The 15,375-nt window shown below is 41.5% G+C and overlaps 1 protein-coding gene across 1 annotated transcript in view; it reads left to right on the plus strand.

Annotated features, from left to right (window-relative positions):
• shank2a (SH3 and multiple ankyrin repeat domains 2a) overlaps nt 1-15,375 on the plus strand; it is a 73,097-nt gene that overhangs the window by 48,861 nt on the left and 8,861 nt on the right. Inside the window, exons 10-15 of the mRNA XM_073849940.1 lie at nt 8,428-8,707; nt 11,547-11,686; nt 12,203-12,278; nt 13,175-13,180; nt 13,308-13,390; nt 14,900-15,024. Of these exons, the coding sequence (XP_073706041.1) occupies nt 8,428-8,707; nt 11,547-11,686; nt 12,203-12,278; nt 13,175-13,180; nt 13,308-13,390; nt 14,900-15,024 (710 nt within the window). The remainder of the gene's footprint in view (nt 1-8,427; nt 8,708-11,546; nt 11,687-12,202; nt 12,279-13,174; nt 13,181-13,307; nt 13,391-14,899; nt 15,025-15,375) is intronic.

The raw sequence follows: 15,375 nt of genomic DNA on the forward strand, positions 1-15,375 counted from the left end.
TCTGGATAGATTGAGACACTTGTGTCTGTTTGAAGTGTCTGTGCATCTGTGGAATGACTCAACTTTTCTCTTATGTAATATTAAGATGTTTTACCTCATGTCAAAAACTCTGTTGACTGTAGTTCAGGCATGCCTTCAGTCATTGTAAGCTTGGCCAGAGGATTTTCACCAGATTTTCATTGATCCCAGTTCTGATCCTGTGTTCTTGAGAAAACACTGATTGCTCCAAGCATTACGTAACTCGCAGATTTCCCTCAAAATCCAGCTGTTTGTTCCACCGTGTGAAAGGATTTAAATGCACAAGGTTCTGGTTATATACAAAGAAGATCCTCCTCATGGTAACCTAAAAATTCTGATCTGATTTTTCGCACTCTTTGCACTTCTTTTTTTTCTTTTGCTCTCTTCTCGAACTCTCTGTAAGTTTGCTAGTAGCTGCAGCTGTTTGGTTGATTTCAGTGAATAGTAATAACAGTTGTGATTTATGGTTAGTTAAATCCATGTTTCTTTTCTCTGTTTTCTGGTTTGCTATTGGCATTTATCAAACAAGAAGAAAAGTCAAATGATTTTAATACTTTCAGAAAGAAGCAAAGACTGTTAATGTCATGTTGTGTTTGGGTTCCCAGGGACTTGATACTGCACTGCATCCTAAGGACACTGGTTCTGTGTAGGGTCGATATAAATTAAACGGTAATACTTTATAATATATATTTTGTTAACTTTAGCCAGATCTTTATACAGCAGCAATTGATAACTGATACTAATGAATTTATTACCATTAATAATGTAAAGTGGTAATGCACTAGTTAATGTGCACTAACAATGGACAACACATATTTAATAACAACATTAATCTTGGTTTATGTTCATTTATACTTTTACTTTTCTTAACATTCACGGTGCATGCTATGTATTAACATTACCTTATGCATAAGCTATCACTGACTAACATTTAGAAGCAACACTTATGCACAATGAACATCACTTTATTACAGTTGCTTAAATGCAATAAAGTGTTTTTGTGAATCTCACTGTAAAGTGAACATTATTTTAACATTACTCAGTGTTTTTAATGTTTGTAATCTCAACATGATTTATCTTAAAAGGAGTATTTATTTTGCACTTTTGTGATAATTAAGGATAAGAGTATAAGCTGAACATATTTACCTTTATCTCTGAATATTACAATTAAACTTAAAAAAACATACAAACATATTGATTGCATTATTACCAAATATGTACAACTTAACATTAACAAAGATTAAGTAATGCTGTATAGAGGTGTTGTTCATTGTTATTGTTCATTGCCATTGCAAAACATATATATGACATATATTACTGATGTGGGTTTCTTTAAATCAGATTTTTTTTATTTATTGGTTAGATGTTGGTTAATATAATAGAATGTTGTTCACTAAGTACAGCAGTTCAGATGAAGAAAGGGCTCAGATAAAAGAGTCCTGTGTCTGGTCATTATGCAGTTGGGCAGTAGAGATCTTATTGTGTTTAGTAACAACTAAATTCACAGGTAACTTTGTAAGTGAAAATAGAGACTATCATCAGCCTATATTTAGAAAACCATAGGATGTTGGAGAGTTAAAAGAAGGTCTGAATATCTATGAAAGCGCATTATCAGCCAAACTTAAATGGCAAAAACAGAACAGAAATTATCAAGGGACATTTTAAATGAAAGAAATGAAGAACAGGGAGGGATTAGTAGAGAATGTGCTTGTAAAGTTGTCTAAATGAAAACAGCTGATTTTCTCACTGTCATATTGCATAAATATGGCTCGGATCTTCCAAGAAATATAAATAGAAGATATTCAAATGATTAATTTTCATTGACATTTTTTTTGCACAGCGTCTTTTATATTATCTGCATTAGTAATGTGTGTAAGTATTGTGTACTGCTGTTTTTTTTTTAACTAAAAGAATTGGCTTGAAATTAAATGTGTCATGTCTTTAGAAGCAGTAACTTTGGAACTTTTGAACTTTTGGAACTATGTTTCACCAATATGGTTTGAGAGCTTAGTAAACTTTATCCTTTTCAAGAGAATGGGCAGTATCAGATCAGCTGGATTTTGAAGAGCCTGTGTTTATCAGTTCAGATGTGGTATTATTTACAGGAAACTCCAAATTATGCCAGCTGAACAGACTGAGTAGAAAAATCACAGAGGAAATTGCATGTAAGGCTGTATTCAAGTCAAAGAACTTTGCAAAACACAACAATGCAGAGGCTCAAGCCTCTGATAATAGTTTTAAAATGACATTTTTGAATTAGTGAAATATGAGCTGTTTTAAGGTAGTTGCACAAGAAATTACTACAAACAAGAGTGTTTCATACAGTACATACATATAAATTTACCAATCTTGTTACTAATTAAAGGTTCTCAGATTGACTGCTTTTCATTTAAACATGAATGATGTCACTGTTTTTACCTTTTTTATTTTTGCACAAATTGCTGAGAATGACAAGCAGTATTGATCTTGAACATGACAGTGTAGAATAATCATTTGCATTTTTTTATATACAGTCAAGCCCAAAATTATTCATGCCCCTGGCAAATTCTGACTTAAAGTTACTTTTATTCAACCAGCAAGTTTTTTTGACCAGAAATGACAACAGGCTTCTCCCAAAAGATGATAAGACGATGTACAAAAGGCATCATTGTGGAAAAAAAATATGTCTCAGCTTTTATTTACATTTGAACAAAAAGTGGCATGTCCAAAATTATTTATAACCTTTGCAAACTGTCACAGTCTATGGGAAAATCCAAAGCTCTATACCATTCCAAATAGTCCAAGCTGTTCTAAAGCATCCTAATTACCCTGATTCATTGGGAACAGCTGTTTTAATCAACTCGACAGGTAAAAAACAGAAGCTCTCTACTGTTGGTTTGTGGACAGTCATGGCTAAGACAAAGGAGCTCTGTCATGACAGACTCAGGAGACTCAAATGCAGGGCAAAAACAGGTTTATTGAATAAACAAAATGTTCAAAGAAAATAGTCCTCCCAGCGCTCCTCCCTGGAGATAATCTGGGGAAAGAGAAAGGGGAAAAAAAGAAAACAAAAATAAACAGGCCCACAAAAACACACGGGAGGAGTGATCTCAACCCGTCAGCAAAAATCACAGTGGATGACGAGGCACGGGGAGCGAATCTCGACCCGGCGATGATCAATCACAGCAGAGAGAAACGGAGAATCTTCGGGAAGCGATCTCGACCCGGCACGAGGAAACTCACAGAGGATGAAGAGGCACGGGAAGCGAATCTCGACCCGGCGTTGAGCAATCACAGCTGAGAAAAACGGAGAATCATCGGGGAGCGTTCTCGTCCCGGCACGAGGAAACACACTTAGGATGAAACGGCACGGAATGCAGAGCTGTGAAACCAGCGGGATCTAAGGGCAGAGAGCAAAAATAACCAAAGCCAAAAGAGTGGAGAAAAATTTGCAAAGACTAAACAGGACAAGACAGGACTTGGCATGAGATCAAAACGGACTGACACAGGACAGGCGGGGACGGGAGTATAAATAGGGAAGAAGAAATTAGCAGGAATAGAAAACTGGTGTGATTGTGAAAATGAGAAACGAGAAACAGCTGGAGGGAGACACGAGGTGGGGAGAGTGATGTAGACACAGCGCACGTGGCGAGATGACAACAAAAACACGGGCAGACACACAGACAGGAAAACCCCGACAGAGCCAGGATCACGACAGTACCCCCCCCCCCCCCCCCCCCACCCAGAGGCACCACAGGGAGCTTAGGGAGGGGGCTTACCTCGTCTCCAGTGGAACCCCCGGGTCAGCGACCGGTCCAGGATGTCACGAGTCGGTACCCAGCACCTCTCCTCAGTGCCATAGCCTTCCCAGTCCACAAGATATTGAAAGCCTCGACCGCCGCGGCGAACGTCTAAAAGCCTCTTAACGGTATAAACCGGAGATCCATCATCGAGGAGAGGGGGTGGGGTTGGTGGGCACATGGCCGCAGGGGGTTGAGAGGGGAAGAAAAAACTGGTTTAACCCTGGAAACTTGGAAAACAGGGTGAACTCGACCAAGAGCTGGGGGAAGCTTGAGCCAGACAGCCACCGGGTTAACCACCTTGGTGATACGGTATGGACCAATGAACTTGGGTGCCAGCTTATAAGAAGGTACCCAGAGAGGCAAGTCCTTGGTAGAGAGCCATACTCGTTGACCACACACATAGGTAGAAGGAGAAACCCGACGGCGATCGGCCGCTGCCTTGGTTCTCAGAGAGGTTCGAGCTAAAACCTTTCTGGCCCTTGTCCACGTGTGACGGCAACGCCAAACAAACACCAGAGCTGAGGGAACCGCAGCATCGAGTTCCTGTAAGGGAAACAGATGGTAACCCAGGTAACCCAGAGAACATTCAAAGGGAGACATACCAGAGGACGAGACTGGGAGGGAATTGTGGGCATACTCTATCCAAGAGAGCTGCTGGCTCCAGGTAATGGGATTATGGGATGTCAAACAGCGGAGTCCCCGTTCGAGATCCTGGTTGGCTCGTTCGCATTGGCCCTTGGTCTGCGAGTGAAAACCAGAGGACAGACTCACAGAGGCTCCGATCTGTCTACAAAATTCTTTCCAGAACCGAGAGGTGAACTGAGGACCCCTGTCGGAAAGCATCAGCAGTAGACGATGCTGTTTCTGGACCGGGGTGAGCCGGGACCGGCCCAGCTGCATGGGCTCCTCGGCCGGCAGCGTAGGAGAGGATCCGACGGGGGGGGGGGGACGAACAGTGAGTCAGGTCTGAACCCGAAAACATAGGTCGATCACTTCCTCCAGGTCTCGTGGAAGGTTGAGAATGGCTATTTCATCCTTCATTGCCACGCAGAGACTTTCAAGGAAGCGGGCGCGGAGAGCCTCTGGATTCCATAGGCAGGCAGCCGCCAGAGTATTGAACCGGATAGAGTAATCAGTAATGGAGGACCTCCCCTGAGACAGTTGAGAGAGTTGAGTAGCCGCTTCATTTCCTCGAGCAAATCTGTCGAAGAGTGCCGTCATCTCCTCGTGGAATGCCCCGAAGAAGCGACAACAGGGAGCTTGGTTTTGACAGACAGCGACACCCCACTCTTATGCTCGCTCTGTGAGGAGGGTGAGGACGAAAGCAATCCTGGCGATCTTCAGTGGCATAACGGCGGGTTTGGAGCGAAAAGACCAAGGCGCACTGGGTGAGGAATGTCCGACAGGAGTTGGGATCTCCATCGTATAGCGGCGGGCTGTTGGCGTAAGGCTCCGGCAAACTACCCTGGGGGGAAAGGGGAGGAAAACCCCTGGCTGCCGACTGCCTGCTCTAATTTGGTGACCTGGAGCATTAAATCCACCACTTGTGCGTTGAGACCCTCCACCTCCCTCTTGGTGGCGTTGAGTTGAGCAGCCTGATTGCCCAGCAGAACCCCCCTGCTGATGAAGGGCCGCTCGCAGACGATCTGACCCCGCTGAGTCGGTAGTTTGGTCAGTCCGTTCATGACAGACTCAGGAGACTCAAATGAGGGGCAAAAACAGGTTTATTGAATAAGCAAAATGTTCAAAGAAAATAGTCCTCCCAGCACTCCTCCCTGGAGATAATCTGGGGAAAGAAAAAGGGGAAAAAAAGAAAACAAAACTAAACAGTCCCACAAAAACACACGGGGAGCAATCTCAACCCGTCAGCAAAAATCACAGCGGATGACGAGGCACGGGGAGCGAATCTTGACCCGGGGTTGCGCAATCACAGCTGAGAAAAACGGAGAATCATCGGGGAGCGATCTAGACCCGGCATGAGGAAACACACTGAGGATGAAACGGCACGGCTGCGAAACCATAAAGCAGGGAGAATATAAGGGCTCTAAGGGCAGAGAACAAAAATAACCAAAGCCAAAAGAGTGGAGAAAAATTTGCAAAGACTAAACAGGACAAGACAGGACTTGGCATGAGATCAAAACGGACTGACACAGGACAGGCGGGGACGGGAGTATAAATAGGGAAGAAGAAATTAGCAGGAATAGAAAACTGGTGTGATTATGAAAATGAGAAACAAGAAACAGCTGGAGGGAGACACGGGGCGGGGAGAGTGACATACACACAGCGCACGTGGCGAGATGACAACAAAAACACGGGCAGACACACAGACAGGAAAACCCCGACAGACCCAGGATCATGACAAGCTCACTGAGGACCTGCGGCTGCGTATTGTGGCTGCTCAGGAAAAGTCAGGAAAGGGCTATAAGACCATATCTAAATGTTTTGAAGTTCCAGTGGCTATAGTGCAATGTATTATTAAAAAATAAAAGACGTTACGCACTGTGAAAAATCTCAGAGGACATGGTCGGAAGCCAAAAGTGACACCTGTGCTGGCCAGGAGGATAGTGAGAGAGGTAAAAAAAAAGAATCCAAGGATCACCACCAAGGCCATCTGATGAATCTGGGTTCTGCTGGTGGCAACATCTTAATACAGACAGTCCAACAGACACTGCACACTGCTGGGTTTCACGGACGCAGACCAAGGAGGACACCACTTCTCCAGATAAGGCACACAAAAGCCCACTTGGCCTTTGCAAATGCTCATCTGGACAAAAAGAAGAAGACTTCTGGTCTTCTGTTTTATGGTCAGATGAAACAAAAATTGAATTGTTTGGCCACAATGATGTAGCCTTCATTTGGCGTAAAAAAGGAGAAGCCTTCAACCCTAAGAACACCATCCCCACTGTCAAACATGGTAGCGGGAATCTAATGTTTTTTTTTTTTTTTGGGGGGGGGGGGTTAGCCGGTGGACCAGGGAACCTAATCACAGTAAACGGCACCATGAAAAAGGAGAAATACATCAAAATTCTAAACAACAACATCAGGCAGTCTGCAGAGAAACTTGGACTTGGGCACCAGTGGACATTTTAACATGACGACCCAAAACACACAGCAAAATTGGTGAAGAAATGGTTAGCAGACAAAAACATTAACGTTTTGTATTGGCCCAGCCAGAGTCCTGGCTTAAATCCAATTGAGAATCTGTGGAGGGAGCTAAAGATCAGGGTGATGGCAAGGAATTCCTCCAACCTGAAAGATTTGGAGCTCATCGCTAAAGATGAATGGGCAAAAATACCAGTGGAGACATGCTAAAAGCTGGTCAGCAATTATAGGAAGCATTTGATTGCTGTAATAGCCGAAAAAGGCTTTTCTATTGATTACTGTGAAGGGTATAAATAATTTTGGACATGCCACTTTTTGTTCAAATGTAAGTTAAAGATGAGTAATATATATATATATATTTTTTTTTACGCAATGATGCCTCTTGTAAGTCATCTTATTATCTTTTGGGAGAAGCCTGTGTCATTTACGGTCAAAAAAGAAACTTGCTGGTTGAATAAAATTATTTACTTGGTGTGAACAGAAATTGAATTTTTGGCATTAAAAAGATTCACATTCTCTCGATTAAAATCCATCTAAACCTACAGGCAAACACACAGTGATCCACAGCTATTAAATCATCACAAATCCTGATTGATCATACATGCACACAGCTTTTTACTGTAAACAAAAACACAAACTACAAATTATGCTTATTATACGGATACTCGCAAAAAAAATAAATACATGTGCACAAAATATTGATTTATTTTTTTTCTGTTTATTAATTTTATCTGTATATCATCTTATACCATTTCACCAAGAAAAAAAAAACAGTACAGTACAGTTTATTTTATCATTATTATTTTTGTTTGCGTAATTTTCATATTTTCCCCAAGCTTTTTCACATTTTTCCCATGATGCTTTAAACATAGTATGTAAGTGACTGGTCTAATTCAACGGCTGCCAATAAACTTTCACTGTTTAAAGTAAACATTCACTGTATGAACACTTTCTATGATGCTTGTACTTATAATGTATGGAAAACTTTATTTTGACAGTCCACTTTAGACATTCCACCAACTATAAGTAACTTTGCAACTACATGTCAACTAGCTGTCAATAGAGTATTAGTAGGCTGTCTATACTTTACTATAAGTAACTTTGCAAGTACATGTTAACTTTTTCTACTAACTCTAACCTAACAGTCTACTAATACTCTAAGGAGAGTTATAATGTGTCCAATAACCCATAGTTATAATGTGTTAGTCTCATACCTTAAGATTGTTTAAGATCTGCACAGTACTAAATCTTATGAGTGATGAAGGAAAGTTGTTCATATATAAGTTTCATGTGAGGTTAATTTTGAATTTCACTGGTAACAATCTCAAACATGATGTTACTAAACTGTAGTTTTCATTATCTGTATTAGTTCTATTTATTATTACATTTACAAAAATTGTTGTCATCGTATTTTTTTGGGCTTCCTTTTCATAGTAAACTTTCCTAATATCCACACTATCGTTTTCATTGATTTAATATGGGCTGATCCTTTAGTTGACCAATCCTATGTGTGTGTGTTTGTCAGTGCGGTTCCCCGAGGTCCCGGTGAACTCCAAACAGCGACGGCCTCTCCCAAAGAACAATCTTTCTGTTTCTCGGGTGCTGCTGCGTTCCAACAGTGACAATAATCTGATGTCGCGAGCCATGAGTCCAGAGCAACTGGCCGCCCACAGTCTGTCACCACAAAAGATGCAGAAAGACCCAAGCGGCCGGGGGAAGATGACAGGCCGTGGCACAAGGACCATCCCAAGCAGCCATTCCCTGTCTGTCAGCCTGGAGGACGAGCAGAGTGTTCAGCAAAAATGGTAAAATAGAATTAACCAAACAGAAACATAAAGCTTTTCCCATGAAACACATATGACTAAATATTTAATCCAACTAATACATAATTAAAATTTTTGAAAGGAAATAAAATTTAATCAGCCTTTAAAGGTAAATGTATGCAACATTTCTTTACATGCCTTCAGGACAGGACAACACATCAGTTGACCAACTCACTGATTTACCATCCAATGCAAATTTAACAGATGTGAAGCTGTTTGCAGTCTTTGTACAGCAGCACTGAATTATGAATGAAGCATCAGTAAATACAACCAACGAGTGAAACCTGCCTTCATTTGTTTAAATATAATGACACAACAATCAGAGGACACATCACTTTTACACATGTAAGATAAGTCCATAAAATATGAAGAAAGCTATTATATTATGTAATATTTTAAAAGGATTTTATCATAATAGTGTTTATGAGAAGAATGGGACAGTGAAGTGAAGAATACCAATTATAATGCACATATCACAGCTGTGGACATATGTAGCCTTGAAGTAAACACAGAACAATGTGTGAGAAATGAACAAGTTGTCATGACTCTGGGCTGTGGGTTTTCCCTCAGCCTCCTGAGGTCGCTGTTCCTACACTGCACTTCCTGATTGCATTCACCTGTCTTTGTCATTAGCACTGATTTCACTCACATCTGTTCACAATCATCTGGTCTTTAAGAACTCTCACTTCTCACTCCTGCTTCATGTCTGCATTGTCTTTTGTCCTGGATGTTATTTTGTGTGTTGCTGATCCTGACCTAGACCTTGTTTCTTGTTTTGTTCAGTTTATGTTTGAGTTTATGTTGGATTGTGCCGTGTTGGCCTTTTGGTTTTGTTTTGTTTGTTATTATATCATTAAAAATACTTACCTGCATCTGGACCCAGACCTCCCTTATCTCACGTGACAGAATGCAGACATCAAAGATGGGTCCAGCGGGGAGGATTTTTTTCGGGGAGGCGAAGATTCCCCGTTTGGCGGCGGCGACCACCCGCTCTGTTCCCGACACGGCGGGAATGTCCTTTGAGGCGGCGTCTGCTACTCGCTTCGAGTTCATCTACGCCTGCCTGGCTGAGATGGACGCTCGTAGGGCCTATCTCCGTTCCTGATGCGGCGGCGACCGCGCTCTCTGTTCCGGACGCGGTGGTGACCGTTCTCTCTGTTCCGGACGCGACGGTGACCGCGCTCTCTGTTCCTGACGCGTCGGTGACCGTTCTCTCTGTTCCTGATGCGGCGGCGACCGCGCTCTCTGTTCCGGACGCGGTGGTGACCGTTCTCTCTGTTCCTGACGCGACGGTGACCGCGCTCTCTGTTCCTGACGCGTCGGTGACCGTTCTCTCTGTTCCGGACGCGGCGGTGACCATTCTCTCTGTTCCGGACGCAGCGGTGACCTCTCTCTCTGTTCCTGACGCGACGGTGACCGCGCTCTCTGTTCCTGACGCGGCGGTGACCGCTCTCTCTGTTCCTGATGCGGCGGTGACCGTTCTCTCTGTTCCGGACGCGGCGGTGACCGCTCTCTCTGTTCCTGAAGCGGCGGTGACCGCTCTCTCTGTTCCTGATGCGGCGGTGACCGCTCTCTCTGTTCCTGACGCGGCGGTGACCGCTTTCTCTGTGCCGGACGCGGCGGTGACTGCTGCCGTTCCTCTGGCGGCTATGCCAGCTCACATTCCTCTGGCGGCTTTGCCGGCTCGTGTTCTATTGGCAGCGGTGCCCGCTGACGTTCCTCTGGCGGATATGCCAGCTCACGTTCCTCTGGCCGCTGGCGTTCCTTTGGCGGTGAGGCCGGCTCGCGTTCCTCTGGCGGCGAAGCCAACTCACGTTCCTCCACTGCACGGGCCTGGCCTGCCATCCCTCCCCCTGTTTCACCAGTCCCCCGTTCCACCTCCCTCCAGACTTGTTTCGGCCTCAGGGAACGTCTGGAAGCCGTTCCGTAGGGGAGGGGTACTGTCATGACTCTGGGCTGTGGGTTTTCCCTCAGCCTCCTGAGGTCGCTGTTCCTACACTGCACTTCCTGATTGCATTCACCTGTCTTTGTCATTAGCACTGATTTCACTCACATCTGTTCACAATCATCTGGTCTTTAAGAACTCTCACTTCTCACTCCTGCTTCATGTCTGCATTGTCTTTTGTCCTGGATGTTATTTTGTGTGTTGCTGATCCTGACCTAGACCTTGTTTCTTGTTTTGTTCAGTTTATGTTTGAGTTTATGTTGGATTGTGCCGTGTTGGCCTTTTGGTTTTGTTTTGTTTGTTATTATATCATTAAAAATACTTACCTGCATCTGGACCCAGACCTCCCTTATCTCACGTGACACAAGTGAGAAATGAATTTTTTTACAGTTTGCACGTCAAACAAAAAGGCAGGCCTTGAAAATGAGTGCTTTAGCTAGTGTTATAGCAGATAAATTAATCAGCATGATTAATCAGCATAATGGACGCATACATTTGTTTTATGTAATTAACCCATTGTTATGTGTCTTGGTTTAATAATTTCATGATATTAGACTTTTTTGTTTTGTTTTGTTATCTTGGGGAAGGAGTTGGTATAAAAATCATTTGGTTGGAATCAATGCATGTACAACATTTATACTGACACCCATGTTATCCAATAAATGTATTTTTTAAATTTTCACATTTTTGCCTTGTGTAATAACACTTCATGATTATTATGCTGATCAGCTGAAGTCTGACTTGCAAGATTCTTGAATCATATCCTATTGCTCATGTTCAGCCATTTCCAGCAGAGGGAGCTCCTCCATGACTTAAAAGACAGTAATACAGCTGTCGCTGTGTCATATATTTTAATGTTTTATTAACCATTTACAGTGCCAATGGCAGGCCATGGGGCCAGAGCTCCAGGAGGAAGCTGTACAGCGCTGTTCCTGGCCGTCATTTTGTCGTCGTTCGCTCATACCAACCTCAAGCTGGCGGAGAAATCACCCTCCACAAGAATGAAAGAGTCAGAGGTCAGTACAGTCAAATCTCACTGGATCATAAATGCAGGATGGAAACTCTCCTCACATGATAAATCTAAACACGGCTGTGAATATTGCTTTGTTCCATTTCAGTTGTCCATTGTCCCTTCCTTCAGTTGTCATGTGTCTTGTTTCTTGTCCAGTTCTGAGTGTTGGTGAAGGCGGTTACTGGGAGGGTAGCTGTCGAGGGCAGGTGGGCTGGTTCCCTGCCAGGTGTTTGGAAGAGATTCCTGTCAAACCTGACAAAGAGAGACCAAGTAAGAATCTCAAGAATGTCTGTGTTGGGCCATCATTAGGATGTGTCTGACTTATACCGTTCTCGACAATCTCATCCTTAGGATGAATTTATTGTGATGTTTAATCTTCATCTGTAAAGTTAAAAGAGATTATCGGATTGACACTATTAATGTCACATTCCTTCAACTCCTTGCAGATGCTCTTTATCATAAGATGATTTTGAATGTTTAAGCAATCTGATTTGGTATAATGTTGTCATTTGTTCACCAGAGAGCAGAATGGAGCGTAGCGACAGGAAAAAACTCTTTAGACATTTCACTGTTGGTTCCTATGACAGCATTGACAGGTAAGACCTAAACCAGATCTGATTGAAAGCATACAGAGGTTCTTCTCAGAGAACCGTCAAGTCACCTTTACTTTTATAGCACTACAGAGATTGTTTCTAAACATCTTCACAATAATAAACAGAAATAAACAACAACTAATGAATTATATTCATAATCTGCTGTAAAGCAGCTCTAAAAAGTTTTTAAGTTGTGTTCTCATCCAATGGTGTCAGTGCATTAAATCGATGATACAGACCTAACTAAGCAAGCTAAAGGAAGCATTCAGGAAGTTTTGTCCATTCGTTTTTTTTACAGTTTTGTCCATATTGAAACTATTTGTTCCCATCAGTAAAACAGCAAAGGACAACACCTTCTGAAACTTAAGTTTTAAGTTCGTTTTTACAAAGAATGACCTGTTATGTCACAACGCATCCTTCCTGTATATGAAGTGTATACAAATATCCATTGTAGTAACTTGAACACATGGCAGTTTGTTTGGAGAAGCGACGTTTGCAAGAATCAGTAGACTTCTAGCCGACTACCAAGAATATTTAATATTTGGGTATAAACGACAAGATAATATGCTTTCCGCTGATATACTTAAGTTGTGTATTTAAACACAAATGTGTCTAAGGCACCTGCTGCACACTCGCGCGCGCGTTATGTAAACGCAGATGAGCTGAAGAGCCTCGACGGATAAATGACGCGCGTCTGTGACTCATGCATCAGACGTCTTTAGTCTTTGCATCGTGTCTCAAGCTGCGAGCGTTGAGTTTTTGAGACTATGTATGGAGCATCTAAACGCGCGTCCGGAGACTCGTGAGTTTATGTGCTGCGTTCGGACTCCTGCGTTAATGATGGAGAGACGAGCGCGTTTTTGATCGCAGTCTCGCGCTGAGTGCCCTCTTTCTGTCAGATCATCGTCATTCAGCACGAAAGACAAAGAGTGATCGATATCGATGATCTGTCATGATGAGCCGCGCGGCGGTGAGGATGAGGAGGATGATGATGATGAAGGGCTTGAATAACGCGCGTCATTTCCTCCACAGTGACTGTGTGACCGAGCAGAAAACGGTGGTTTTACAGAAGCAGGAGAATGAAGGCTTCGGGTTTGTGCTGCGAGGAGCTAAAGGTAAGACATATCTTAATTATCAAACACTCACCACGTGGTGATATTAATGCACGTTAAGGTTGTCAGTCATGAGTAATAAAGATGTCATTATGACGAATACACACGCATTCAGACTAGAAATGATGTTAGTTTATGTAGTATCTTCTGCAAAAAGTGCACTTAATTTTATTGAGTATATTTATTTATAGAGTATATTTTTGTTTTTAAAAAACAATGTAAAATTAATTAAATAAAATATACATTTTTATGACTGTTTCTTAAATAGTTCAGTAGACTTTTAAGAAGTGCACTTTGTAAAAATGTCAAATTATTATTATTTTTTTACTTTTAAAGTACTTTTTAAATTGTATGTTTAATGTTTTAATCAACTTTTGTTGTTGCTTTAAAGAAGTACACTTAATTTGATGTGTTGAGTAACTTAAAGCACATTTAAAGTACTGTAACTGCATAACTAGTGTTATTGGAGATTATATTTATATTATTGGAGTTAATATATTTTAAATGTAATAAATTGTTGATGTGTAATTACAAATATATTTAAATACATGACATACAAGTTTCAACAGAAATGAGATAAAAGTATATTTTTGTTTAACATAAATGTTTACCAGGACATACATCAGTAACCATATTTCAAAGGCAATAGAAGTAATTATGATATTACATATAAAGATTTACTGAAAACATTACATTCAGTTCAAACTTGATATAATCAATTCTAAAGTATATTATTTCAGACATTTTAAAATGATAGATGTGTACTTCTTTTCATAAGGATTGTTAGATTGACAATGAGTATTTAATCTGTCAGATAGTAAAAAAAGATTTACGTAACACATTCAGATTGGAACATTTAGAACAATTTAAGCCATCTAAACATTCTATACTATCAGGGGTGCCTGTAGGATTCTTATAAAGATAAATGTAATCATAGGTCACTGAGGTCAAAGGTGCACTCATGACCAAACATACAACAGCAACGTCTAATCATGAAAGATAAAGTGGAACGTGTTTTTATAGTGTGCACTGTAATCTGTATGGCACATTCATATTATTTTCACAGTATGTATACACTACACTGTAAAGCAGTAGGATCTTCCAGCACAGCCTCTCTTTCTGCTCATTGCAGGCTGATTTATGGGAACTGTCAGTTGTCACTGTTGGTTTGTGTAGTCGTTTCAGTGAGCTGGTGTGTCTCTGCCAAAGGCAAGGAACAACTCAATGAAATCTACACACTCGCACATAAAAATTTCATGCAGAGGCTTTTATATTTCAGTAAAATATATTCAGTAAAAATTCATGCAGAGGCTTTTATATTTCAGTAAACACAATCCTATAAAGCTTACCTTTCATGGTGTCCTTGGTAATGTAGTTTGCTTTTGTCAAGAGGCTTAATTTGGACCCAGATTGTACTTTGAGAGTAGTTGAGAGCATGCAACAGAAATAAATCATATGTCATATCAAGTTGGCATCATAATAGAAGGCTCTATTGTTTTTTGACTCCAACAGCAGACACACCCATCGAGGAGTTCATACCGACTCCTGCGTTCCCTGCACTGCAGTACCTGGAGTCTGTGGATGAGGGAGGTGTTGCCTGGCAGATGGGGCTCCGCACGGGGGATTTTCTCATTGAGGTAAGTACTGTACACTGTTACATAAATCAATTAGCTTTCTTCTGCTTCGCTGTAAGGATGGGTATCAAAAGAAATGTGCAGATTCTGGTTCTTGTTCCATTTAATTATTTCAGTTTTTTTACATTCATGATAATTCTGATGAATTAAGAGTTGACAATGTTTATAAAACACACACACACACACACACACACACACACACACACAACAATAACAACAACTCTTAATGCATTTGGTGTCCTCAGAAACCTCCTGACAAATGATTTCAATAATAACAAATCACAAATTTGGCTGCTTTTTGACTGTCATCATGTTTAAATCACATTATGTATTTCAACTTTTTTTAAAAATATA

Source organism: Garra rufa, chromosome 11 (assembly GCF_049309525.1).
Source record: "Garra rufa chromosome 11, GarRuf1.0, whole genome shotgun sequence".
In the NCBI taxonomy this organism is placed as follows: Eukaryota; Metazoa; Chordata; class Actinopteri; order Cypriniformes; family Cyprinidae; genus Garra; species Garra rufa.